At 35.6% G+C, this 25,446-nt stretch overlaps 4 protein-coding genes, 1 long non-coding RNA gene and 1 pseudogene across 5 annotated transcripts; 4 read left to right on the top strand and 2 right to left on the bottom strand.

Moving 5' to 3' along the window:
• Positions 1–36: 36 nt before the first annotated feature.
• On the top strand, positions 37–1,284 carry LOC114325945 (intraflagellar transport protein 52 homolog). Its single transcript, XM_028274101.2, has one exon. It carries the CDS (start codon positions 37–39, stop codon positions 1,282–1,284), a length of 1,248 nt encoding a protein of 415 aa, XP_028129902.1.
• Positions 1,285–2,794: 1,510 nt separating this feature from the next.
• Positions 2,795–5,023, bottom strand: LOC126882374 (uncharacterized). Its single transcript, XR_007697306.1, has 3 exons — positions 4,585–5,023; positions 4,234–4,484; positions 2,795–3,467 (listed from the first exon to the last, which is right to left on the bottom strand). It is a non-coding gene; the product is annotated as an uncharacterized LOC126882374 (long non-coding RNA).
• Positions 5,024–5,111: 88 nt separating this feature from the next.
• LOC114325956 (intraflagellar transport protein 52 homolog) lies at positions 5,112–6,817 on the top strand. Its single transcript, XM_050647668.1, has 2 exons — positions 5,112–5,145; positions 5,989–6,817. The coding sequence occupies exons 1-2, from the start codon at positions 5,112–5,114 to the stop codon at positions 6,723–6,725; spliced, it is 771 nt and encodes a 256-aa protein (XP_050503625.1). The 3' UTR covers positions 6,726–6,817.
• Positions 6,818–7,013: 196 nt separating this feature from the next.
• Positions 7,014–8,281, top strand: LOC126882691 (intraflagellar transport protein 52 homolog; annotated as a pseudogene).
• Positions 8,282–8,982: 701 nt separating this feature from the next.
• On the top strand, positions 8,983–10,005 carry LOC126882690 (intraflagellar transport protein 52 homolog; the record flags this gene model as incomplete). Its single annotated transcript, XM_050647667.1, has 1 exon — positions 8,983–10,005. A coding segment is annotated over one exon (852 nt), but the record flags the coding sequence as incomplete, so codon positions are not given.
• A 1,359-nt stretch (positions 10,006–11,364) lies between these two features.
• Positions 11,365–22,729, bottom strand: LOC114325946 (UPF0545 protein C22orf39 homolog). The gene is made up of 3 exons (XM_028274102.2): positions 22,544–22,729; positions 13,140–13,304; positions 11,365–11,637 (listed from the first exon to the last, which is right to left on the bottom strand). The coding sequence occupies exons 1-3, from the start codon at positions 22,631–22,633 to the stop codon at positions 11,410–11,412; spliced, it is 483 nt and encodes a 160-aa protein (XP_028129903.1). The 5' UTR covers positions 22,634–22,729; the 3' UTR covers positions 11,365–11,409.
• Between the last annotated feature and the right edge of the window lie 2,717 nt (positions 22,730–25,446).

The raw sequence follows: 25,446 nt of genomic DNA, 5'->3' as shown, positions 1-25,446 counted from the left end.
ACAATTCGAACATATTCGTTTGTATAATCTGTAAATATGCCTCCTACAGATGATATTTCACTTGAAAATAAAAATACTATTATATTTAATGCATCCAAACAAGAAATATTTAAGTTGAACGAGAATTTTAAAATATTTCAACGAAAACTCAAACTCCAAGCCAAAATTATCGTAAATAGAGAAGAAATAACAGAAAATGTGTTGCAGAATTGTTTGGTTTTTGTTTTAGCTGGTTCTCAACTACCTTTTGAAGAGAATGAAATAAATGCCATGAAGAACTTTATCGAAAAAGGAGGTAGAATGTTGATATTACTAATGGAAGGTAATCCTAATGATACTTGCAACATAAATATATTATTAGAACATTTTGGAATTATACCAAATATAGATTGTTTAATCCGGACACACTACTACAAGTATTTTCATCCAAAAGAATGCTTTATCAGTGATGGTAGTGTTAACACTGTTTTAAACAAAGAAAAATATGACATTCAATTTGTTTATCCTTTTGGCTGTACATTGAGTGTAAGTAAACCCAGTTTGGCTGCAGTTACAAGTGGTTTAGCATCGTTTCCAATTGATAGACCTATAGGTGCACTCTACTATAATGAAAAATCTGAAGGAAGGCTGGTAGCCATAGGTTCTTGCCATATATTTTCCGATAAGTATATTGATCACGACAGCAATGATAAATTAAGAGAGATTATTATGGATTTTCTGATGGGACAAGACAGTTTGGTGTTTCCAGCTGCAGATTACGATGATATTGACTTAACGGATCATCATATAGTACCAGAAACAGCTATGCTTGCTGAGAAGCCCAAGCTATGTCTGAGTGATGCAGTGGGCCAGAATATCGTAGATTACTCAAAATTGTTTGACCACAAAATGTACTCTATGAATACTATGCTGGTTCCAGAAACTATCAAGTTATATGAAGAACTGGGAATAAAGCACGAACCTTTACGAATTATAACTCCAAAATTTGAAGCTCCTTATCCTCCTCTACAACCAGCAGTATTCCCACCTTCATTTAAAGACTTGCCACCGCCTCCTTTGGAGCTTTTCGATTTGGATGATGCTTTTAGCTCCGTTTTTACAAATTTGGCCCAATTTACTAATTCATTTATGATGAATGAATCTAATAGTGATGAGAATCTTGAAACCTTTATTATAGAATGTTCGAGGATTTTAAATTTCGAGGAAACGATTGACGCTAAGGAGATCCTGTATAAGATAGGTTCGGAAATTTCAGATTTTAAAAGTATTGAAACTATAAAATAAGCTAACTAATATTTTTGTTTTTCACATAGGAGACTTGTTATTTGTAAATATGTTATTAAAGTAAATACGTATACGTTTTATATGTAACACTGAAAATTAAATTATCTAAAATGTTTCTCCCCTATTTTTTTATTTCTACACTACAATAATACCGCATCAACCACTAAGGGTTATGGACATGTACAGACATACATATAGTGGAAAGTTTCTATGAAACATTATAAAAAAGGCAAGTTCCCAGACAACCAAATAACGTTTAAAAAACGTTGAAAAAACGTCATTATTATCACCAAACGACGTCAGTTTATCACGTTTTTTCGACGTCGAAGATCACGTGAATATGTCCCACCATAAATCACGTCATTTTTATCACGTTTTAAATACGTGATATGAAAAACGTAGTTTTTACGTCGATTTTGCGTCGTTTTTTAGATTTAATTTTCATTTTATGGTTTTAGAAATACACAATAATTGAATGGGTCCACCACATGGTTTGTTTTTGAGAAGTCAAAGAAAAAGTTTTATATTGTGATAATGGTGAGTTTATACATTTTAAAGGTGAGTAATACAGTTTGTATTTTGTATTTAAAAACTGTATTACTAACCCTTAAAATGTATAAACTCACCATCATCACAATATTAAAACTCTTTCTTTGACTTCTCAAAAACAAACCATGTGGCGCTTACAACGTTATTCGGCAGGCCCATTCAATTATTCGTATGGGCATTGTTAGTATTGCAATTTTTCCATTTAAGTAAAACCAAATGGAAGGTTTGTTAAAATGCATAGAATTATAATATCCTCAATGCAACATATATAACATACATAGAATTTTCACTTTTTATATTATAAGTATTTACTGTGTCAAAAGTGAAACAACATATAAACTAATAAATGATTTATTAACAAATTAAACATTTAAGTCACAATGTAATAACAAACTTAAGTTTAAACCATTTAAGTTATATAATATATATATATATATATATATATATATATATATATATATATATATATAATTATTATAATTAGGTATACCACACACTTTAAAGGTACGATTCCGACAACGACTGCAGATGGCAGTTACAGTTGTCACCATGACAGACGTCATTATTTTGCACTAATAATTTGCATAATTATTAGCAACTGACGTTCTGCCAGACAGCAGTTGCAGTCAGATGTCGGAATAAGTCTCATACAGATAAATAGTGCAAAGTAGTAACGTCCATAACGCCGAGAACTGCAACTGATGTTTGCAGTTGATGTCTGCAGTCGTTATCGGAATCGTACCTTTAGTCAAAAATGAATACATACAAATAAGACCCAATATATTGAATTTCAATGAAAACTATCTGCTTTATATTTATAAATTTTAAGAAGACTATTGAATGATAAAAAATAGGACAAAACTATAATAGTATGTGTTCTCACATATATTTCCATACTCTAATAATCCTCAAAATGATTTCAAATAATTATTACAAATTTTTGCATACAAAAAGATCCACAGACACCTGAAAAATATATTTTTTGATTAAGGGACTGTAATGACCAAATTAACATGATAAAAACAATTTACATGTGATATCTGATAATACACACTTAAAAGACTAATAGGGCTTTTTATCGACTGTCATTTGTTTCGAGCATCTGTCATGTGTCACATAATATTAATATATCTATGCCATATGTCTTTGGTGTGTATCATTGATATATACCAGTAACGTATGACGTAGATATAATATTAATATTATGTGACACATGACAGAAGCTCGAAACAAATGACTGTGAATGAAAAGCCCTATACATAAATACTCATGATGAAGAAGTACATTATAATTAAAAATGACTAACCATTTTCATATCACTGCAACATGAAGCCAAAGCCGTCTTATATATCAGTTCGTTTAGAGAGCGCAACAAGCACTCTGACCGAACAGCTTGAAAACTCATTAGTTTTTCACCAGAGAATGTACATAGCTGTAACATCTGTACATGCATTGGGTTCTTCTTCTTCTGTCTTGCTGTGGGCATACTCAGCTGCAAATAAGATTGCTGCAATATGGCTGCAAATTTCACTATTACTGGCCATACACATACAATGTGCATTTGCTATGCCATTGGAACTGGCTATTCACTGAAGATCTAGCGGTTTAGCATTAGCTTTTTGGGAATTTTTCACCTAAAAAATATTTTATCTTTGTGGGAATGCTTCAAGTACAAAAATTTATTTTCATTCGAGTATTTGCGTTCTTTACAATGATTGAGAATATTTTAAAATCAGACATTCATATAATATAATTTTAGAACAAACGATCATGACTGTTTATTATTCTCTTTTCTATCATAGCAATTACATGTCGTCGACCTAATCTGTAAACTGTGTAACTCCATTTATCCAAATTTTACAGAGGCACAAAAAATTATTTCTCTAAATATGACTAATGCGAATACTATGTATCTCCCATTTTAAAAGATAGAATGCTAAAATGGAATATTTTATAGATAGGTACTAACATTTGTACCTATATTGTTTAATGAGTGTATTAATATTATTTACCACCAACTCTTTCTTGAAAATATCACTTTCTAAACAGTGAGGTCAACCGTGTGGTATGACAAACTGGGGAGATACATATTTTTCGTACTAAATTTGCTGCAAGGGAGATATAGTGTATACGAAGATGTCACTATTTACTCTTCTGGTAAAAATATGCATGTGCATCCTTTTTTAAACGAGTAGGGATTTTTTCAAATAAATGGCAGTAATAACTCATTTTCAGAGAAATATGGAGAAAAACACAGTTTACAAATTAGGACAATATGTATGGTTTCATACAGATATATAAACGTAAATAAATCTAATATTTAAAACCCATTTATCCGAAAGACACTAATACTGTTATCCATATATTTCTTAATGGTGAATAAATAAAATAAAGACTTACCTTTCCAACAATAATATAGAAATCATCAAAACATCAATGTTTCAAAACAAATCCAGTTGTGAAGGCTTTTATGTGCCTGAAGGCTTTTGTATGCTTTCATCTGCTGCTTAAAGCAGTAACTGTGAGACTCTAGCAGTCTATCTATAATAGCATTATAACAGTAATTGAAGGAATGCACTGTAAAATCCAATTCTGATGACTGAATTGTATATGGATCTAAATCTCCAATTATTTTCAGCTTCAATGAATATCTAAAACAAGAAAAGAAATAATGTTATTGCTTGCAAAATTCATCATTATTGATAAATATCAGGGAAAAATGAATAGTAAATAAAAAATTGTTTGGCCTACCTTTCTAAAACATCTGCGGAGTTTCCATTAATAATTTCCTTAAATAATCACTTTGCATTGTGGTAAATTTATAAAATTTACAAATGACAAACAGAAGTTTTAAAAAATACACACAAAACAGCCAACAAAATCCAAATGAATCCAAAAAAGGCAAAATACTAGGACAAACAAACAATGAAATGAAACGACAACGATGATACAAACATAACCCTAGTTTTGTAACTTTTAAGCTCCAAGCTCCTCCCAATTTCGTGACGTCAGACTTAGGCTGGCTGAAATGAAAACGTCTTTTAAACGTATTTTAACGTCATTAATCTTACGTATTTAAAATCACCTACAAAAGACGTCGATATGACGTAATGTTCAACTACGTGTATATATTCCACCAAATACTGACGTTTCCTCGACGTTGTTGACGTCACTTGGTTGCCTGGGTTATTCTATAGCTCATCGTACAAGCAATACAAAAAGTACAGAATGTAGGATATCGCAGGATGTACCAGATATATCAAGGGAGGAAATTCAACATGCCATCAAAAATAATAGTTTCTGGGGAAGATGGTGTAGTCATTGAGACTAGGAGGTCCACTTTTGATGTCTCGAATCCAAACACTTTTTAATCTACATGTGCGTACCTAATGAAAACATTCCAAATAAATGGAAGAATTCGGTTAACATACTTTTTACATTATTTTTTGTATTTTGACGACACCCGATTTGGACGTCGAAACGTTAATAAAATAATTTTTTTAGTAAAATTGTGGCTTATTTCTCATCAAAACTAGTTAATTGCAAAAATGCCACAAGAAAATAGCTTCAGAACAACATACTCCTTCATAAAAAAGGAGATAAATTATCAGCGATGGTAGTGTAAATACTGTTTTAAACAAAGAAAAATTTGATATTCAATTTGTATATCCTTTTGGCTGTATCTTAAGTGTAAGTAAACCCAGTTTGGCTGCAGTTAAAAGGGGTTTAGCATTGTTTCCAATTGATAGACCTATTGGGACCGTGCAAGTTCGGAAAAGCGATACCTGGTTTCATAGCTCGGCAACATTTTTCGCACTTTTAATTATATTGGCCAATCATATTGGTCCTGGTTGCTGGATAAAAAAAATTATAAGAAGAAAAAGTAAGATTAAGGTTATGTTATTAAAGGGTAAACAATTGTATGTAGTAAATAAAATTAATTATTAAAATGCAGTAGGTACAGCAAGCAAAATACAATTAATTAAATATACTTTTATATAATAATTGTAGGTATATCATATCAATATTGTGAGCAACATATTTTTTTCTTCTTCAATGACAGTAGGTATGAAATATACGTCAATTTGACAATTTCAATTGACAATATGAATTATTTAAGAAAGTTGCAAGATTTTTCCGCTATTTGAGCACGATCGTTTCTCGTATTCCCTCCAAGTACTTGTACACCGCGAATAGGTGCGCTCTACTATAATGAAAAACCTGAAGGACGGCTCGTAGCCTTAGGTTCTTGCCATATATTTTTCGATAAGTATATTGACCACGACAGCAATGATAAATTAAGAGAAATTATTATGGATTTTCTAATGGGCCAAGACAGCTTGGTGTTTACCGCTGCAGATTATGATAATAATATTCACTTAACGGATCATCATATAGTACCAGAAACAGCTATGCTTGCTGAGAAGCCCAATCTATGTTTGAGTGATACAGTGTTCCAGAATATCGTAGATTACTCAAAATTGTTTGACCACAAAATGTACTATATGAATACTATGCTGGTTCCGGAAACTATTAAGTTATATGAAGAACTGGGAATAAAGCACGAACCTTTACGAATTATAACTCCAAAATTTGAAGCTCCTTATCCTCCTCTACAACCAGCAGTATTCCCACCTTCATTTAAAGACTTGCCACCGCCACCTTTGGAGCTTTTCGATTTGGATGATGCTTTTAGCTCCGTTTTTACAAACTTGGCCCAATTTACTAATTCATTTATGATGAATGAATCTAATAGTGATGAGAATCTTGAAACCTTTATTATAGAATGTTCGAGGATTTTAAATTTCGAGGAAACGATTGACGCTAAGGAGATCCTGTATACAATAGGTTCGGAAATTTCAGATTTTAAAAGTATTGAAACTATAAAATAAGCTAACTATACTAAATTTACAATCAAGATGCAGTAGAAATAAACAAACCAAGACACGTTAAATGCTACTAGGAGCACTCCCGAATCATAATTTAAAATGTATATACATTGTAAATCCCAAATGATGATTTCCAAAGTTTATTTAGTTTATACATTGTAAATTATGATTCGGGAGTGCTCCTATAGTAGCATTTAACGTGTCTTGGTTTGTTTATTTCTACTGCATCTTGATTGTAAATTTAATATAAAATTTTTTTGTTTTCACATAGGAGACTTGTTATTTGTAAATATGTTGTTAAAGTAAATACGTAATATGTTTTATATATAACACTGAAAATTAAATTATCTAAAATGTTTCTTCGCTATTGTTTTATTTCTACAATATTCCCGCATCAACCACTAAGGGTTATGGACATATAGTGGAAAGTTTCTATGAAACATTATAAAAAAAGCCAAGTTATTCTATAGCTCATCGTACAAGCAATACAAAAGGTACAGAATGTAGGATCTCAGGATGTACCAGATATTTCAAGGAAAAAAATTCAACATGCCATCAAAAATAATAGAGTTTCTGGGGAAGATGGTGTAGTCATTGAGACAGTTAAACTAGGAGGTCCACTTTTGATGTCTCCAAACACTTTTTAATCTACATGTGCGTACCTTGAAAACATTCCAAATAAATGGAAGAATGCGGTTAACATACTCCTTCATAAAAAAGGAGATAAATTATCAGCGATGGTAGTGTAAATACTGTTTTAAACAAAGAAAAATATGATATTCAATTTGTTTATCCTTTTGGCTGTATCTAAGTGTAAGTAAACCCAGTTTGGCTGCAGTTACAAGTGGTTTAGCCTCGTTTCCAATTGATAGACCTATAGGTGCACTCTACTATAATGAAAAATCTGAAGGAAGGCTGGTAGCCATAGGTTCTTGCCATATATTTTCCGATAAGTATATATTGATCACGACAGCAATGATAAATTAAGAGAAATTATTATGGATTTTCTGATGGGACGGTTATTGACTTAACGGATCATCATATAGTACCAGAAACAGCTATGCTTGCTGAGAAGCCCAAGCTATGTCTGAGTGATGCAGTGGGCCAGAATATCGTAGATTACTCAAAATTGTTTGACCACAAAATGTATTCTATGAATACCATGCTGGTTCCAGAAACTATCAAGTTTTATGAAGAACTGGGAATAAAGCACGAACCTTTACGAATTATAACTCCAAAATTTGAAGCTGCTTATCCTCCTCTGCAACCAGCAGTATTTCCACCTTCATTTAAATACTTGCCACCGCCTCCTTTGGAGCTTTTCGATTTGGATGATGCTTTTAGCTCAGTTTTTACAAACTTGGCCCAATTTACTAATTCATTTATGATGAATGAATCTAGTAGTGGTGAGAATCTTGAAACCTTTATTATAGAATGTTCGAGGATTTTAAATTTCGAGGAAACGATTGACGCTAAGGAGATCCTGTATAAGATAGGTTCGGAAATTTCAGATTTTAAAAGTATTGAAACTATAAAATAAGCTAACTAATATTTTTGTTTTTCACTTAGGAGACTTGTTATTTGTAAATGTGTTATTAAAGTAAATACGTATATGTTTTATATATAGATAACACTGAAAATTAAATTATAGTCGGTTCGCTAAACTCAGACGCAAATGGCTAATGATTTTAGTACGTAACTTTTTTGTTTTTTGCCAATTTTGACAAAATTTGCAAAATTACTAAATATTTAGTAATTATGAACTATTTAGTAATGATTTTTTTGGCAATTTTTTCAAATTGGCAAAATTACTAGCTTAAATCGCTAGCCAGTTGAGTCTGAATTTAGCGAACGGACTATATCTAAAATATTTCTCCGGTATTTTTTATTTCTACAATATACCCGCATCAACCACTAAGGGTTATGGACATATACAGACATACATATTTATAGTGGAAAGTTTCTATGAAACATTATAAAAAAAGCCAAGTTATTCTATAGCTCATCGTACAAGCAATACAAAAGGTACAGAATGTAGGATCGCAGGATGTACCAGATATATCAAGGGAGGAAATTCAACATGCCATCAAAAATAATAGAGTTTCTGGGGAAGATGGTGTAGTCATTGAGACAGTTAAACTAGGAGGTCCACTTTTGATGTCTCCAAACACTTTTTAACCTACATGTGCGTACCTAAGGAAAACATTCCAAATAAATGGAAGAATGTGGTTAACATACTCCTTCATGAAAAAGGAGATAAATTATCAGCGATGGTAGTGTAAATACTGTTTTAAACAAAGAAAAATATGATATTCAATTTGTTTATCCTTTTGGCTGTATCTTAAGTGTAAGTAAACCCAGTTTGGCTGCAGTTACAAGTGGTTTAGCATCGTTTCCAATTGATAGACCTATAAGCGCGCTCTACTATAATGAAAAATCTGAAGGAAGGCTGGTAGCCATAGGTTCTTGCCATATATTTTCCGATAAGTATATTGATCATGACAGCAATGATAAATTAAGAGAAATTATTATGGATTTTCTGATGGGACAAGACAGTTTGGTGTTTCCAGCTGCAGATTACGACGATATTGACTTAACGGATCATCATATAGTATCAGAAACAGCTATGCTTGCTGAGAAGCCCAAGCTATGTCTGAGTGATGAAGTGGGTCAGAATATCGTAGATTACTCAAAATTGTTTGACCACAAAATGTATTCTATGAATACTATGCTGGTTCCGGAAACTATTAAGTTATATGAAGAACTGGGAACCAAGCACGAACCTTTACGAATTATAACTCCAAAATTTGAAGCTCCTTATCCTCCTCTGCAACCAGCAGTATTTCCACCTTCATTTAAAGACTTGCCACCGCCACCTTTGGAGCTTTTCGATTTGGATGATGCTTTTAGCTCCGGTTTTACAAACTTGGCCCAATTTACTAATTCATTTATGATGAATGAATCTAATAGTGATGAGAATCTTGAAACCTTTATTATAGAATGTTCGAGGATTTTAAATTTCGAGGAAACCATTGACGTTAAGGAGATCCTGTATAAAATAGGTTTGGAAATTTCAGATTTTAGAAGTATTGAAACTATAATAGTTATTTAACCAACAAGTGTATTAATAAGGGCGATTAACAATTGAGATATTTTAACGCGTGAGCGGGGCGAGCGCGTTAATGTTCGAGATTATTAATCCCCATTTTAATTCATGAGTTCGTTACAAAACTTTTCCGTCGACCGTACTTTTCAGAAATAAAGATACAGTAGAACCCCGCAAATCCGAACTCCACTAATCCGAACGTTCGGCAAATCCAAACCAACGAAAAGTGAAAAAAATTTAAAAATTTAAAAACATTTATTATAGAGAGTAAAACTACAGAATTGGACAATGTAGGATTAATAGGACTTTTACATTTTAAAATTTCTAAAAAATAAATACATACTTTATACGTAGTGCTTAAATAGGTTAAACATAAATTTACTTCTAGTCAACTTGAGTCCCAAAAAAATTGTCCACACTCTTGCTAGAACATGTTTCGACTCAAAATCAACGACAACGACAGCTTTGAATTATTAGTTAGGCTAATTTTCGGATAATCCGAACTTTTCGGAATCCGAACAGGCTGTCTCCCCAATTAGTTCGGATTTGCGGGGTTCTACTGTATATCCATCTTTTGATTTTTCAAATACACAGAATTTTAAACAATAAAGTAAATAATGACATACAATGACAGATAGTACTAACAGTGGCTACTTGATTTTAAATTTTTTGTGGGAATATAAATAGGTATATGTTTGGTTGCCTACACCACAGGTCACTGCCAATCACAGAGCGTTTAATTAATTTATGCAAGCAATGTATGTTGAGTTGTCTATAATGAAATCGTTCATTAATAGAAAATCATTCATTAATAGGGGTCATTAATCAATTATTTTTAGGGTGTTAAAATTGATCATAAATGGACGGTCGACGGAAAAATAAGCTAACTAATATTTTTGTTTTTCACATAAGAGACCTGTTATTTGTAAATATATTATTAAAATAAATAGGTATATGTTTTATATTATATAACACTGAAAATTAAATGATCTAAAATGTTTCTCCGGTATTTTTTATTTCTACAATATACCCGCATTAACCACTAACGGCCGGTTTCACAAAGTAAAATTAACTTGTGGTTAAGAGATAACCAGAGGTTCCCCATTATAATATATTGGGGTAACCTCTGGTTATCTCTTAACTTTATTTTGTGAAACCGGCAGTTAGGGTTATGGACATGTAGGTATAGACATACATAGTGGAAAGTTTCTATGAAACATTATAAAAGTTATTCCATATTTATTATTCCCGTTATTATTCCATAGCTCATCGAACAACCAATACAAAAGGTACAGAATGTACCGATCATCTGCAATGACTTAAAACTCTAGTCGAAAAATCTACGGAATGTAATATATTATGACAGAATGGAAAAAGTCGCTGTCTTAAAAGTATCATCAAAATGCAGAAACGACCACAGGTATGCGAATATTATTCTAAATATATGCGAAAAGGCGACAAAAACTGTAAACGTTCATTGCATGACTGAGAGGTGCGGCAGGGACTTTGTCGCCAAAACTATTTATAACAATCATATGAAAGGTAACAAAAAATTTTATTTACAAAACTACAATACAAGAATTACATTATACTACACTTGAAATCCATATCAAATGAAGGTGGTATCTCTCCTTTCATTTCCTTAGATTTAATATTAAGATAACTGTTTTCATATTCTTTTGTAATATAATCTGGCAGTGGACAGTTCCAGTTTTCAGGAGGTGAGGTTCGTTTTGTCCAGACATCATTCTTGTAATGAGGAAGTAACCTCTCCTTTCGTTTTTGTTTTTCACTCTTAACTAACTCATTCTAAAAAATGTTATACTGAATACTGAATATTAATTTAAATTAATCAATATTAATAATAAACAAATGAATCAGTTTCACGTCAATAGAGGATTAAAACAAGGAGACCTCTGTCAACAGACTTCAACCTAGTATGGGAAAAGATAATTAGAGGAGCCAATATCCAGGAAGCACGATTCTGGACAAAAGACAGCAGTGCATAGATTTTGCCAATGCCTTGGTGTTTCTGACACGTTCAAGAATAAAACTTCGAAAAAGTCCCCAAAATTTGAAGTAGAAGCTAGAAAATATGGCCCGACTATAAACCAAGTCTATTTATGGAAATGGGAGGGGAAAATGCAGACGAAAATAAATGGTTCCCTCTAAGGATGAATGACAGAGAGTATCAATTTGAGAAGGTAACAAAAGAGAGAGTAATAGATAAATGGTTGTTGAAAGGTAGCAAATCAGTAGAATCATTAAATGCATTATTCAAGGCATAAAACGTGTCCAAGACAACCAATATTCGAACTTATGAAACAACAGTGAGACCAAGAGTGTTGTACGCATGTGAAACTTAACCCTCACCTGGCCAATTTTATTTTCAATGGAAAAAATTCACAGCCTAATAGGTTTTGGCTTAAAAGAGCCAATCAATTAGCGCTAATCAAATGTGTACAAGTACACTCAGTGGTATACAACCAAAGACGAGTTAACATGCTTTAGGCATGAAAATAGCTGAAAAGTAGCTACAAATTAAACCGTCTGTAGGCGCTCTTGCCTACTAGAGGGTTAAAAATGAATCAGAAAGAAGAAAAAAAGTAAGAGATTTGGGAGAGGAAAATTTGGAAAAGTTTTTGGTGGTATAAAGGAGGCTAACAGGGAAAGGGGCAGAAGAATAAACCAGGAGCTAATGGAGACATATAAGAAAACCAAAAGAACAGAAAATCAGGCATCATCATCATCTTGGTGCTACAGCCCTTAGACGGCCTCGACCTTCTCGAGCTTTCTACGCCATTCTGTTCTGTCCCTTGCTTGCATTTTCCAGTTACCGACTCCGATCTTCTCGGCATCTTGTGTTACCCCGTCCATCCACCTCAGCTTTGGTCTACCCCGTCTTCTCATTCCCACGGGTTGCGCTGTTAGAATCTTTTTTATCATGTTCGATTCAGGGGCCCGGGCTACATGTCCTGCCCACTGCAGGCAGTTTCGCTTAATTATAGTGATAATATCAGGGCGCTTAGAGTTAAATGGTCGAGACATGTTTTATGAATGCCACAAGAAAGAAACATCCTAAGAGTTTTGCAAGCAGGAGAACAAGGGAAGAAAAGAAGGGGGACACCGCAAAGGAAGTGATTTGATGCTGCCAGACTGACATAGAAAAAATGGGTACAAGGGACTGGAGAGAATAAGTTATGGACCGAAATACGTGGAAAAATCTAGTTAAGACTATCGACGCCGAAGGCTTCTAAAGCGTATAGTGCTGTTGTATATATGTTTAATAAACAAATTAATAATATACTTACAGCTGCATTAACATCTTTGTCATTTTCCCATTTGTAACAATTTATAGAGTCCCTCTTCCATTGGGAACAATCTATTGATTTGCCAAAAATGAAGTATTGGTTAAATCTTGCTTTCAATGAGGTACAATCACTGTATTCTTCATCATATATAAAACATTTTCTTATCTAAAAAAAAACAGTCATTAGATTTTTTAACTAATGTGTGTGATTATGTTTGAATAGCCAAAAGACGTAATTAAACAAGTTTTTTAGTCACATTTAGTCCAATAGAAACTCTTAAGACCACTAGGATAAATATCAAATTATACCAGTGATATAGTCAGGATTTTCAGATTTCGGGGGAGTTCACTCCGTCTTTCTACAAAACGTTTAGAAATTCAATCCACCAATGATTGTTTTTTTTTTTTTTTTTTTTTTTTTTTTTTTTTTTTTTTTTTTTTTTTTTTTTGGAGGTCGTCTGACATATGTCTCCGATGGCACTGCAGCCTCATGGGCTTATTGTGCCAACCATCCTACCTTTTATGTCACCCAATCCACAAGCTTGGTTCCACGTACCAAATTGTACATCCCTAGCATGGGTTGGGTGGCATATTCTGCTGGACTTAATTTTGGTTGTCCATAAATAGCCTGCCTTTTGTGATCCAAAGCCTCACACTCGTACAGTACATGATGTGCTGTTTCAGTTCCCCTATTGCACAGTCTGCAGTTAAGGTTCCCTTCGTACAGCCCAATTCTATTCAGGTGTCCTTTTAGGGCACAGTGACCCGTGAGAAGACCTGTAATTATGCGGAGCTGACTCCTATGTAATTTTATTAGTTCCTCAGCTCTCCGTTTTGAGGGTTCCCTTATTAAGGGCCTCCCGTGTCGCTGACCAGGTACGTTCCCCCAGTATTCTTTGTGTTTGTTTTTGACCCATTCCCTGACTTGTCCCCTAATTATTGTTTTAGGTACTCCTAGAGCAGGTTCTGGGCCAAAATATAAAGTTGATGAACCGTTCCTTGCCAGCTCATCTGCTTTCTCATTACCGTCTATCCCGGTGTGTCCTGGCACCCAGAATAGAGTTACACTATTTCTTTCGGCCAGTTCTTCCAGTTCTTGCCGGCATTCCCATACCAGCCTTGACGTCACTTTCGGGCTCATTAGTGCCTTCAGTGATGCTTGGCTGTCTGTGAGTATATTGATCCGTCTATTTTCATAGGCCCTCAAGTTGTTCATTGCGACACACTGCAGAATTGCGTACATTTCCGCTTGAAACACAGTTGTGTATGTTCCTAGTGAGAAACTGAGTCCTACATTCTCTGTTTCACTAAAAATACCGGCTCCAGTGCCTTCATCGGTTTTTGATCCGTCTGTATACCAGATCGATCCTCTGATTTTGCTACTGATGCTGTTCCATTCCCTTCGGTCATTGATTTCTATTCCGAAGTTCCTATTAAATGTGTATTTTGGTACCATGTGGTCAGTGTATGTATCAGATATACTTACCCCACCATAGTTCCAAATCTGATTATGGCCAAGGTTCTCGTATTTATCCCTTGGTTTTCCTTGCAGCCTGTATGCTCCCATCCTCGCTTCCCCTTTGATAAATATATCAAGAGGGGGTAGGTCTAACAGGGTTTCCAGTGCCGCCGTCGGTGTTGTTTTTATTGCTCCCGTTATTCCCAAGCATGCAAGTCTTTGTATCCTGCTTATCTTGTTTATAGCGGTTCTTTGCTGCATCTTTGTCCACCATACCAAGGATGCATATGTTATCATGGGTCTCACTATCGTTGTATATGTCCAGTACGCCATTTTCGGACAGAGTCCCCATGTTTTTCCATGTGTGCGTCTGGTCAGCATTAATGTCGCCTCCGCTCTTTTAATTACTCTTTCAAGCTGTCGGTTCCAGGTAAGTTCTGGGTCCAGTATAACCCCTAGATACTTTACCTCTTTAGACAGCTCCAATTGTTCACCATTAAGGATCAGAGGCCCTAAGTCCTCCAGCTTCCTTCTTCTGGTGAACGCAATTGTGACTGTTTTGGAAGGACTGACTCTCAGCCCTTCTTCCTCAGTCCATTTGGTGACAATATTAAGGGCCTGTTGCATGCGTTCCCTTACTATGTTTTGGAATTTTCCCTGAACAAGGACTACCAAGTCGTCTGCATAGCCCAGGGTTTCATGGCCGTTCAATTCCAGGGACTCAAGCAAATCGTCCATGACAAGGTTCCATATTAGCGGGGACAGAACACCTCCCTGCGGACACCCTCGTCGGACCTGGGCGATAATGCTCTCCCCTAGAATGGACGTATATACGAGTCTCTGTTGTAGCATGTGGTCTATCCACTTGCAACAAATTTCATCGATCCCTTTTCTCCTCGATGCTCTTGAGATTGTTTCTAAGGATATGTTATTGAACGCTCCTTCTATGTCCAAAAAGGTCGCTAATAGTACCTCTTTGTGCTTGAGAGCATATTCAGCTTTTTCTACAAGCTGATGTAATGCTGTCTCTGTTGACATTCCTGCTCTATATGCATACTGGTTCTTATGTATCGGTCTGTTTTCCAATACGCCATCCCGTATATGCCTATCTAGCAGTTTTTCTAGCGTCTTAAGCAGAAAAGACATAAGACTTATTGGTCTCAGAGACTTTGCCCCATCCTGTCCAGTTTTTCCAGGTTTTGGTATAAAAGTTACTCTGATCATTCTCCATGCCTTTGGAATATATCCTAGAGCCAAACTGCTCCGAAGCACTGTACATATTCTATTTGCCAGAAGGTCGGATCCCTTCTGCAACAGTACTGGATAAATCCCATCTAATCCTGGCGATTTATAAGGTTCGAATGAGTGTAGTGCCCATTTTACTTTTCCCCAGTTACTACTTTCTTTGCTGCCTGCCATTTCTCCTTGGATGCCCACAGAGGGGTATCTAGTTCTGATTTCTGGCAGTTCTCCAAAGTTAAGTCTGTAACTTGGGAACCGGGGAAGTGGACTTTCAGCAGTTCTCTAATAGTTCCTTCCCCTGTTTCTGTGTACTCTCCGTTTTCTGTTTGGAGAGTATATATCGGGCTCTGAGGTCCTTTTGAGAGAATCTTATGGAGTCTGGCGTATTCTGGAGTTCTTTCTATATCCTCACAGTACCTTCTCCATGATTCTCTTTTCTGCTTCCTCAGAGTTTTATTGTACTCAGTTAGGGCCTTTCTGTATTCATCCCAACTGATATTCTTGTTCATTGCGTTGTTGAATTTTTTACGAACTTTCCTTCTTAATTCTTTAAGTCCCTCATTCCACCAGGGCACTTTCCTGTTGGATTCCTTATTGATTGAAGGACAGTTGTCATTATACGCCGAGATGATTGTGTCTTGCAGCTGCTCCACAACCATTTCGAGGTCTGTTGTATTTCTTATCGTATCCTTAGTCTGTTTTAAACTATATTCCAGGTCTGCTTTATAAGCCTCCCAGTTAGTTTTCCTAGGGTTACGATAGGTTTCTAGGGTACATGTTTTTTCCCCTACTTCAAATTGTATGTGTCTGTGATCCGAGCAACTCGCATCATCAGACACACGCCAATTTGTAATTTTATTGCTAACGTAGTTGGTGGCTATCGTTATGTCTATGACCTCCTTTCGAGCCCTAGTCACAAAAGTCGGTTTATTACCTGAATTTATTATGTTCAGCTCGTTTTCCATGACAAATTCGAGTATAGATTCACCTCTTACATTCGTGTTCGTACTTCCCCACGTTGTATGATGTGCATTAGCATCACAGCCGATGATCAGCTGGGTTCTGGATCCCCTGCAGTCTCTTACCAGCTGCTCCACTTCCTTAGTTGGAGGAGAACCAGGTGCATCATATGGAAGGTACGCCGATGCGAGCGTAATCGCTCTTGACACCCTTCCCTTCCCCGGCCTTATCTTGACTGCCGTCAAGTCTCTAAAACAAAAATTTGTTAACGGCAGTATGTTAAATTTCTTTTTGATAATAATGCAGGTTCGAGGGACCTCGGAGGTTCTGTCATATATGAGTTCCCCTCCAACTCCCCCTAACCCCATAATATTTCCCCTGTTCACCCAGGGTTCCTGAATAAGGGCCACATCGAATTCCCTTTTTGCAGCCGTAAGGGCAGCCGAAGCAGCCTTACTGTGCTGCAAGTTAATTTGAAGGATTCTGATTCTCCCCTCCATCTTTTGCTCCAAGGACTCTAAAGATGACCATTCCGAGTCTGTAATAAGCTCGGAAACGGTTCCTCTCGAGGGCCCTGAAGGACACTTCGTCTATAGAGAAGGCCAGGAGTACTCCTTCCTTCTCTACTTTTTTGTTTAGAAGGAGCCACCCTCCCACTCTTAATTCTGGGTTCTGTTGCCCCAGTCGTGTTCGGATAGCTCCCTCTTCTTGTGTCTGGCCTGGTATAAACACAAGAACTTTGGGTCTTTTGGGAAGATCTTTGGATTCGACAGCCGTCAAATCCGCGTTCTCCCACAAACGGCCCAGCCGTTCCACTGCACCTACCAGCCAGTTTTTGGTGTGTTCATTAGCGGGGGTAATCCATAAGACGCCTCCGCTAAAGGTAGTTCTGGCGAACTGCAGTGGATTACTGCTCCCCGAAGGAGCTTCATCCATTGCATCCGCAATCCTACTCTGGATCAGGTCAGCTTGAGCCTGATCCAGTGTTACCTCCGGATGTCGTCGATCTATGATCGCCATCCTGAGTCTTTGTGCGGCCTCTGTATAAGAGTCAGCAGGTCTGGGAGCCTGCTTCGTCTTTTTGGAGACCTGGGGTAGTGTAGCAGAGTACTCTCGGGGTCTCTTCTTACTTTCTTTATCGGGTCCTTTGTCTGTCCCGATAGCAGGTCTAGAAGAGCCCTCTTTCCTCTGCATCCTTTTCCGTGGTCGTTGTTCCCACGTCCCTTCTGCCATTTTTCTTTCCTTTGTCTGTTTCCTCTTCTGAGCCCCAGACAAACGTTTTTTGTCTGACAGGTCCATTCTTTCAGCCCCTGTCGTGATTGTATCAGCGGTTCCTTGAGTTCCCGCTGATGCTTCACTGTCGTGTTCTATTGTGTCCACGACAGTGCTTGAGCTGGAGGACTCGTCCGAGTCCGAGATCACTCCAGCCTCTTTTTTTTTATTTTGTTTTTGTTGGTCCATGTTTTATCCCACGAGTAGCTAGGGAAGTTTTGGTCACCTGTGCCAGAGCCCCGCATTAACACAGGAAGGCTAATAAAACCAGGGATTCGCCCATTTCCCGGAGTTCGCATAATAGCGGCTTAGCAACCCCTAAGTCCCGTAGGAGCATCCTCTACTACGCCAAACCTTCGGCTTATGCTGTTCCACCTTAGCTTGAGGGGATTTTTATTGTGGTTACCTTCCACTTGGCCGGCCGGTTAAGGCAAGCCCCCACACCTGGCAAACATTTCCTCAACAACCACCCGTCTGCCAGGCACGGTATGATAGCAGTCATTCACTCTCTCATGGAAGGGCTCATGTGTCGCACGATTTGGGCTGATACCAGGTCCTTCCTCCCGCGACACACGGGTCCTCGTCATTCATCCTCTCAAAGCACAGGTCAGCTGCCTCCCCTAAACTGTGCTACCACATGATCCGCGGTGCCTATTCTGTGGAAGCCCACATTATTTAGCAATCTTACCAGCGAGTGTGCGAGGAGCGTCATGCTCTCCGACAAGTCCGGAACTTCATGTCGCACCTCCCCCTCTCACTGGCTCACCCTATCAGCCATTGGGACGCGCCAGATGGGTCGTGGTCAACCCCCCGTGGGTTTGCAATCCGCAGGAGGAGGTAACTAGTCCCAACTACCGCAGACTACAATCCCCGGCTGGAGCCGGGGATTGTATAATTTTTTTTTAATTATTTTTATATTTTTTTTTTATAAACTCAAAGTCAACCAATTAGGCATTCACGTCATAGATTTAATGACATCATAATCTACTGGTGCAAACTTGACGGCTAACAAATTCTACAAATTTTTCCTCATATATTAGTTTTTTCGCTACCGTCAAGTTTAGCAGGAAAGCGCTGTTGCCAAATAAAAAACATAGTATTTACCACAGCAGCCACCGGCTACACTGTTTGTCTTTGTCTTCAAGAGTGTGAAACAAAGATAACTAACTATCTGTGATATAAGTGTCAAAGTCATGCTGTCTTATAGAATAGAATCCAATATTCCTAGTAATTACCAATCAATATTAGCCAATGTAGCTTCGGTTTATTTAACAGTATTTCATATATTTTAAACTCATAAAAATATATGAGTTAATATGGATAAAGTGATACATTGATATGGATGAGGACATCCGTTATTTTCGAACTGACCAGAAAACATATCAACCTGCCATACAATGTTTTAAAGACTAATGGCCGATTTCACCAAAGATACCTAAATTATTAAGAATTACCTAAGTGGGTTTAGGTACTTCCTTAATCTAAAACGGATTTCACCACACGATAAGAATTGCCTAAACCGCTTAAGCATTACCTTATGTTAGGATACGGATTTCGATCTTCCTAAACTTTAGGTATTACTTATCGTTGACAGTCAGGTTATATTTTTACAATTTTGACTAATGTACTTGTGACGTTTGTCAATAATTTGCTTACCTTAATTTTTCTGTTATTCTGTAATATTAGGTACCTATATTAGTTGTAATTTTGTATTTTTTTTTTATAATAAGCGAGTCTTCTACAGCTGTCTCCGCTTCTCGCATCCTAATCTCCAGCGATTTCTGTCGAAGCAATCTTCAGTTTTTAAGTCTCTGGCGGTCATTGCATCTTCGACATCTTCTCTCCAGGATCGTCTTGGTCTACCTCGTTTTCTTCTTGTGGGTGGAGTCCATTTTTCTATTTTTTTCGGCCACTTATTTTCAGGCATTCTCTGAAGGTGTCCATACCAGTTAAGTCTTTTGGCTTCGATTGTGTCTATTATATCTAGATCGATTTCCATTTGTCTCCTAATATCTTCGTTTCTCACCCTATCAAGTCTAGTGAGTCGGCAACATCGTCTCCAATAGTTCATTTCCATCTCCTTGATTTTTGACTTGTTTCTTTGGTTGATTTCCCAGAGTTCAGCGCCGTACAACCCAATACTTTCTATTATTGTTTTATACATTCTTCTTTTATTTTCTTTTGTTATTTTATTACTCCACAATAGTCCGTGTAGCTGTCTGGTGGCTGATCTTGCTTGGCCAATCCTGGAATGTATTTCGTCGTTACTCCCTGCTTTTGAAGATATTTGGACTCCTAAGTATTTGAAGACTTCTGTTGGATTTATAGTTCCCATTTCAATTTGTAGGCGTTCTGGTGTTTCTCCTACAACTAAGTACTCGGTTTTTTGTATATTAATTGTAAGGTATTTTTTTTATTTTATTAATATAATATGTGTTGGAAAATATAGACAATCCTTTGGAGTTTTTTACAGGTCTGTTGACAAAATTATGTAGTCTACCTACTACCTAACAAACTAGTGTTGTCTTTCAAAAACCCATTCATGATATAACTAAAAGTGTGTCATTAAAAAATTAATAATAAAAAGTAATTTTCAACATATTATTTATTTTAAAATTATTTTATTAATGACAATTCAACTAACTTCAATTTTTCGTCATGTGTGAAATTTACAACTCTTTTCTTTTCCTCCATTTCACTGTACATATACAACTAACATACAAGACGTATATATTTATTATATACAAACTTAATGCACAAATAACTAACTACTAAATAAAATAACTATAACAGTACAAAACTGAACAAAACCAAATTGGCAAACAAACAATAACGACAAATAATTGAAAAAGTAAGGAAATGTCATCTTGTTCTTCTTTTTATTTATCAAAAATAGTTCAAACGTACCCTAGGTAATACCTAGAAAAGCATTTCCTAAATAAGCAATTCTTTTAGTTGTGAAATCCGATTGTTCCTATGTATTGACTTAAGAAGTTCCTATCGATAAGAATTACTTAATAAGGCAACTGTTTAAGTATCGTTGGTGAAATCTTGCATTGTTTTAGCGCGGAATGGTTGATATCAATCTCAAAATAATTATGGCATTGAAAAGTCATTTTACCCAAAATATAGACTGGGTAAAATGACTGACTCAATTATATAGATGTAATAATACAGGAGAAAGCATGACACACGTAAACTGTAATAAACTATTTTCAATGGGAAATAAGCCACAAATTTACCAAAAAAATGATTTTATTAACGTTTCGAAGCACAAGTCGGGTGTCGTTGTCAAAATACAAAATAATACTAAATTAAACAAAAATGTTGTTGCTAAGTAAAAAATTTTTTTAATAATTTATTTAATCTGTCTCATTTATATCGGCAATTCAGACATGTATTATACATTTTAAAGTAGAAGACTTTAAAATGTATAATCATCATCATCATCATCAGTAGCTCGACAACCCTTTTTGGGTCCTGGCTTGTTCTAGGATTTTACGCCATTCTGTTCTGTTTCTTGCTTTGTTCTTCCAGTGGGTAATCTCAAGTGTTTTCAGATCTTGTTCCACTTGTTCCATGTATCTAAGTTTGGGTTTTCCCTTTGACCTTCTCCCTACTGGTGCTTGTCTCATTATATGTTTTTAAAATGTATAATACATGTCTGAATTGCTGATATAAATGAGTCAGATTAAATAAATTATTAGAAGAATTTTTTACTTAGCAACAACATTTTTGTTTAATTTAGTAATATTTTGTATTTTGACAACGACACCCGACTTGGGTATCGAAACGTTAATAAAATCATTTTTTTGGTAAAATTGTGGCTTATTTCCCATTGAAAGTAGTTGATTATAAAAATGCCACAAGGAAATAGCTTCAGAACAACAATACGTAAACTGTATATTATAAATATGTATATCAATACACCAATGCCAAAGAATAACCAGTCTGAATTTTAGTGATTTGGAGTTAAGTAGGTATTGCAAATTGCTTCAATAACCAATATTTACGAGTTAGAAAGGATAACAACTCTATAATAACGTTCTGTGAAGATGTCACACATATATTTTATCATAAAATGGTAATTATTTTTGTTTCAAATTCAAAGTGTAACAATTCGAGTTGTTACCCTGTTTTCTCATATCTAATGTATCGATATTATGTACTACATTTATAAATTGTTATAAGTGTATTTTCCACTTAGTGCATAAAAAGAATAGCTTGCTGTTATTCACATTATATAAAGTAACTGCATACAATGGTTCGATTTGGAAACAGAAATAAACATTCCTGGGCATTAATTTTTTTCTGCTGTATAAACTCTTATCTAATAGTTTAACCATGAATTACGTAGTGTAATATGTAAGTTGGTAATATCTATTTAATTAATGAAATTTAGGAAGTAGTTTCATTCTAATACAAATATGAAACTATTAGAAACGAATTCATCACGAACTAAAATTTCTTACCATCCAATCATTTTCTACTTTGGGTGTTTCTGGCTTATCTTCGTTTTTATTCGTTTGTTCCTTATTTTCTTCTTTAATCCCTTCTTCCATAATAAATATATTTTATTATTTTATTTTATTTTATTTTTGAGGTTACATCACCCCACCGCCTGACAGTTCTGCTGACACGTTCCAGCTGTTTATACGACTGTAAGCGGATGTACCCGAACAATCAGTTTATAGAATTTAAAATAGTAGAGAGGTATCAAGTAACCCTAGGAGAATACGGTAACGCTATTTTACTGTATACTTTACATGTTATTTATAACGTTACCGTATTCTCATAGAGTTACTTGATAACTCTCGAATAATTTTAACAATACGTCCAGTGTCGTACACACATATCGCACTTTTGGGGAAACACTGACTTGAGCAAATTAATAGGAAATTGCACATTTTTTAATTACATAATAATGTTCAGTTTTGTTTAAAAATGTATACAAAAATAAAGTACAAATTTAAAATTTTCTGTGTATTTAAAATAGTTCAAACGACCCGTGACGTCACATGATTGAGGCGGTAGCTAGAAGAAGGGCCTATCTGCTAAAAGTGTATTTTGAGAAACAAGCATTCAAATATTTAACATCTATGCCATAAGCGAATCAACACATGTATTTTTTAAGTGTTATAGTTTCAAGAATTTCGATAATCCATTGATAAAATAACAGAAACCACTTTAATAATATATATGTATTTATATTATTTATATAAATATAATATAAATATTATAAACAATATACAAAATATAAATAATAATATGTACCTATATAAATCTTTCTCAGCTGTTCCAACACTTCTCTAAAAAAAGTGTTTTGCCAACATAAAAAACCGTAATATCGTAGAAAAATTTGGTGGTGGACTGACAGAGAACAACATGAAAAATTAAATTCTGTGTTCTCCAGAAGAAGGGCCCATAGGCCTATAGTCTTTTATTCTAGCCACCGCCTCAATTATACTTTATTTATGTTTATGGTTATATTTAAGATTACCATACGTGCCGGTCAAACCGGGACGGTCCCGGTTTGAGATTCCTGTCCAGGCCGGTTGGCGTTAGCGTCCCGGTGAAATTTGAACAACACCGACACCCCGACCCTAAAGTATTCGAAACACAAGGCCAGCACAAGTGCTGTTGCAAGCTCATCTACCATAACATCGTTTCTCAAAAATACCTAACCCGCAGAAAATGAACTTTCCATTGCTGCTAAAGAAGTTACTTTTGCATCCCATACAGCAATGCAAGATATAAGTTTTAAAATAGGTATCTGATTGCTCCTCAAAATTAATACCGAAACTGTTTGAGCCCAAATTCGGGTCTGCGGTACCAAGTGCGAAGCGATCATCAGGGGACTGATCGCACCGATTCGCGATGACAAGATATGAACTACACGACGAGCTAAAAGAATTCAACTTTTTGAGCATTTCAACAGTTATCTCAAACAGACATGATGCTAAATTGGCCCTGAGGAACGTCTGAAATCTTAGCAAAAAAGCACAAAACAAAGGCATTGGTTGCAGCGCACGCATCGTTCACAATATAATCCAACATGCAATTTATGGTCTTCCTGCCGAAATAGAGGCTATCGAAAACTTTAATGAGTTTTGTGAAGCAACTGACACTGACTACAAAAATTATTGAAACACGGAAATACAAGATTTCTGTCTTTATTACCAGCTGTGGAAAAGATCCTACAGCTATGCGAAAGCCTGAAATCTTATTTTCTTGCTCAATTGAACTGCACTCTCGCATTGAGACAGTTCTTCACAACGTTTGTGCTCGGACAGTTAAATGTAATCAACAAAACCATTTAGTCTATGGAGAAGACTAAACTGCGACAGATGTAGGTATGGAGTTTACAAAGTTAAAAACTAATCTTCAAAACAGGATAAAAAACAAATTTCTTTCACAAGTAGCTAAACAACTCTTAAATAAATTGGAAGATTCCATAAATGTCTAAAACTTCATGAGTGATGTTCACGCTTTTTATGAGCGCTGCATTTCGTATTTAGAATTGTGGGAAAAGAGCTTCGACGGAGCCGAAGATTTTGAGTGGATCTGCTTGAAAAATGAGCTTAACTGGAATGAAATCGAAAAAGCAACAGAAAATATAAATAAAATGCAAACACCTCAATCGAAACCCCAAATAATGATTGATAAGCGATTTAATGAGGTGCTATTAAAAGGCTTCTTCCATAATTCCAAAGAAGCTATCGTAGTTACTCCGAGAAATGTGTCCAGCTATTCACCCACATTGCTGCTTTTCACAAGCAGTATTGAGGTGCCAATGGAAAGTCCGGTACTTCAGCGCCAGTGGAAAGAATTTTTCACTGATGAAAAAAGTGTGGTCTGACGATCGGGGGAGGATGAAAGAATGCGTTGTGAAAGCCTTGCTTACATGCAAATTCAACTTGAACATGTCATGCAGTGAATGTTATGACAAGCACGCCAAAAATATTCTGAATTTAGTGAAAAATATTAAAGCAGCGTGAGCGAATAATAAAACTGGATAAATTTTTAGTTTTGTGCGTATTATTGTACTTTATCACTTTTTGCATTGCATTTTAAATATGGAAAATACAAATTAAGCCAAAAACAAAACGAAAATGAGCCTCCTCCTATTCTGCGTCCCGGTTTCACTCATCGTAATAGGGAACTTGAAAAAAAAAATTAAATTCGAAAAAAATGTTATAAATCACAACGGACCATAATTTAAAACATGTATCAAAGATAAAAAAGTTGTTTTTTTGTTCCGTTTAGCCCCTAAAGACGATTCTAAATTCAAATTATTGCAGCTAGCCCAAAACGCGTCGTGACGTCATATGATTATATGTTTACATTCTGCACTAACAAAGTAAACAAAATTGTA

This window comes from Diabrotica virgifera, chromosome 3 (genome assembly GCF_917563875.1).
Source record: "Diabrotica virgifera virgifera chromosome 3, PGI_DIABVI_V3a".
NCBI lineage: Eukaryota > Metazoa > Arthropoda > Insecta > Coleoptera > Chrysomelidae > Diabrotica > Diabrotica virgifera.
The sequence above is the reverse complement of the archived record's forward strand: the minus strand, read 5'-3'. Positions and strand labels throughout refer to the sequence as shown.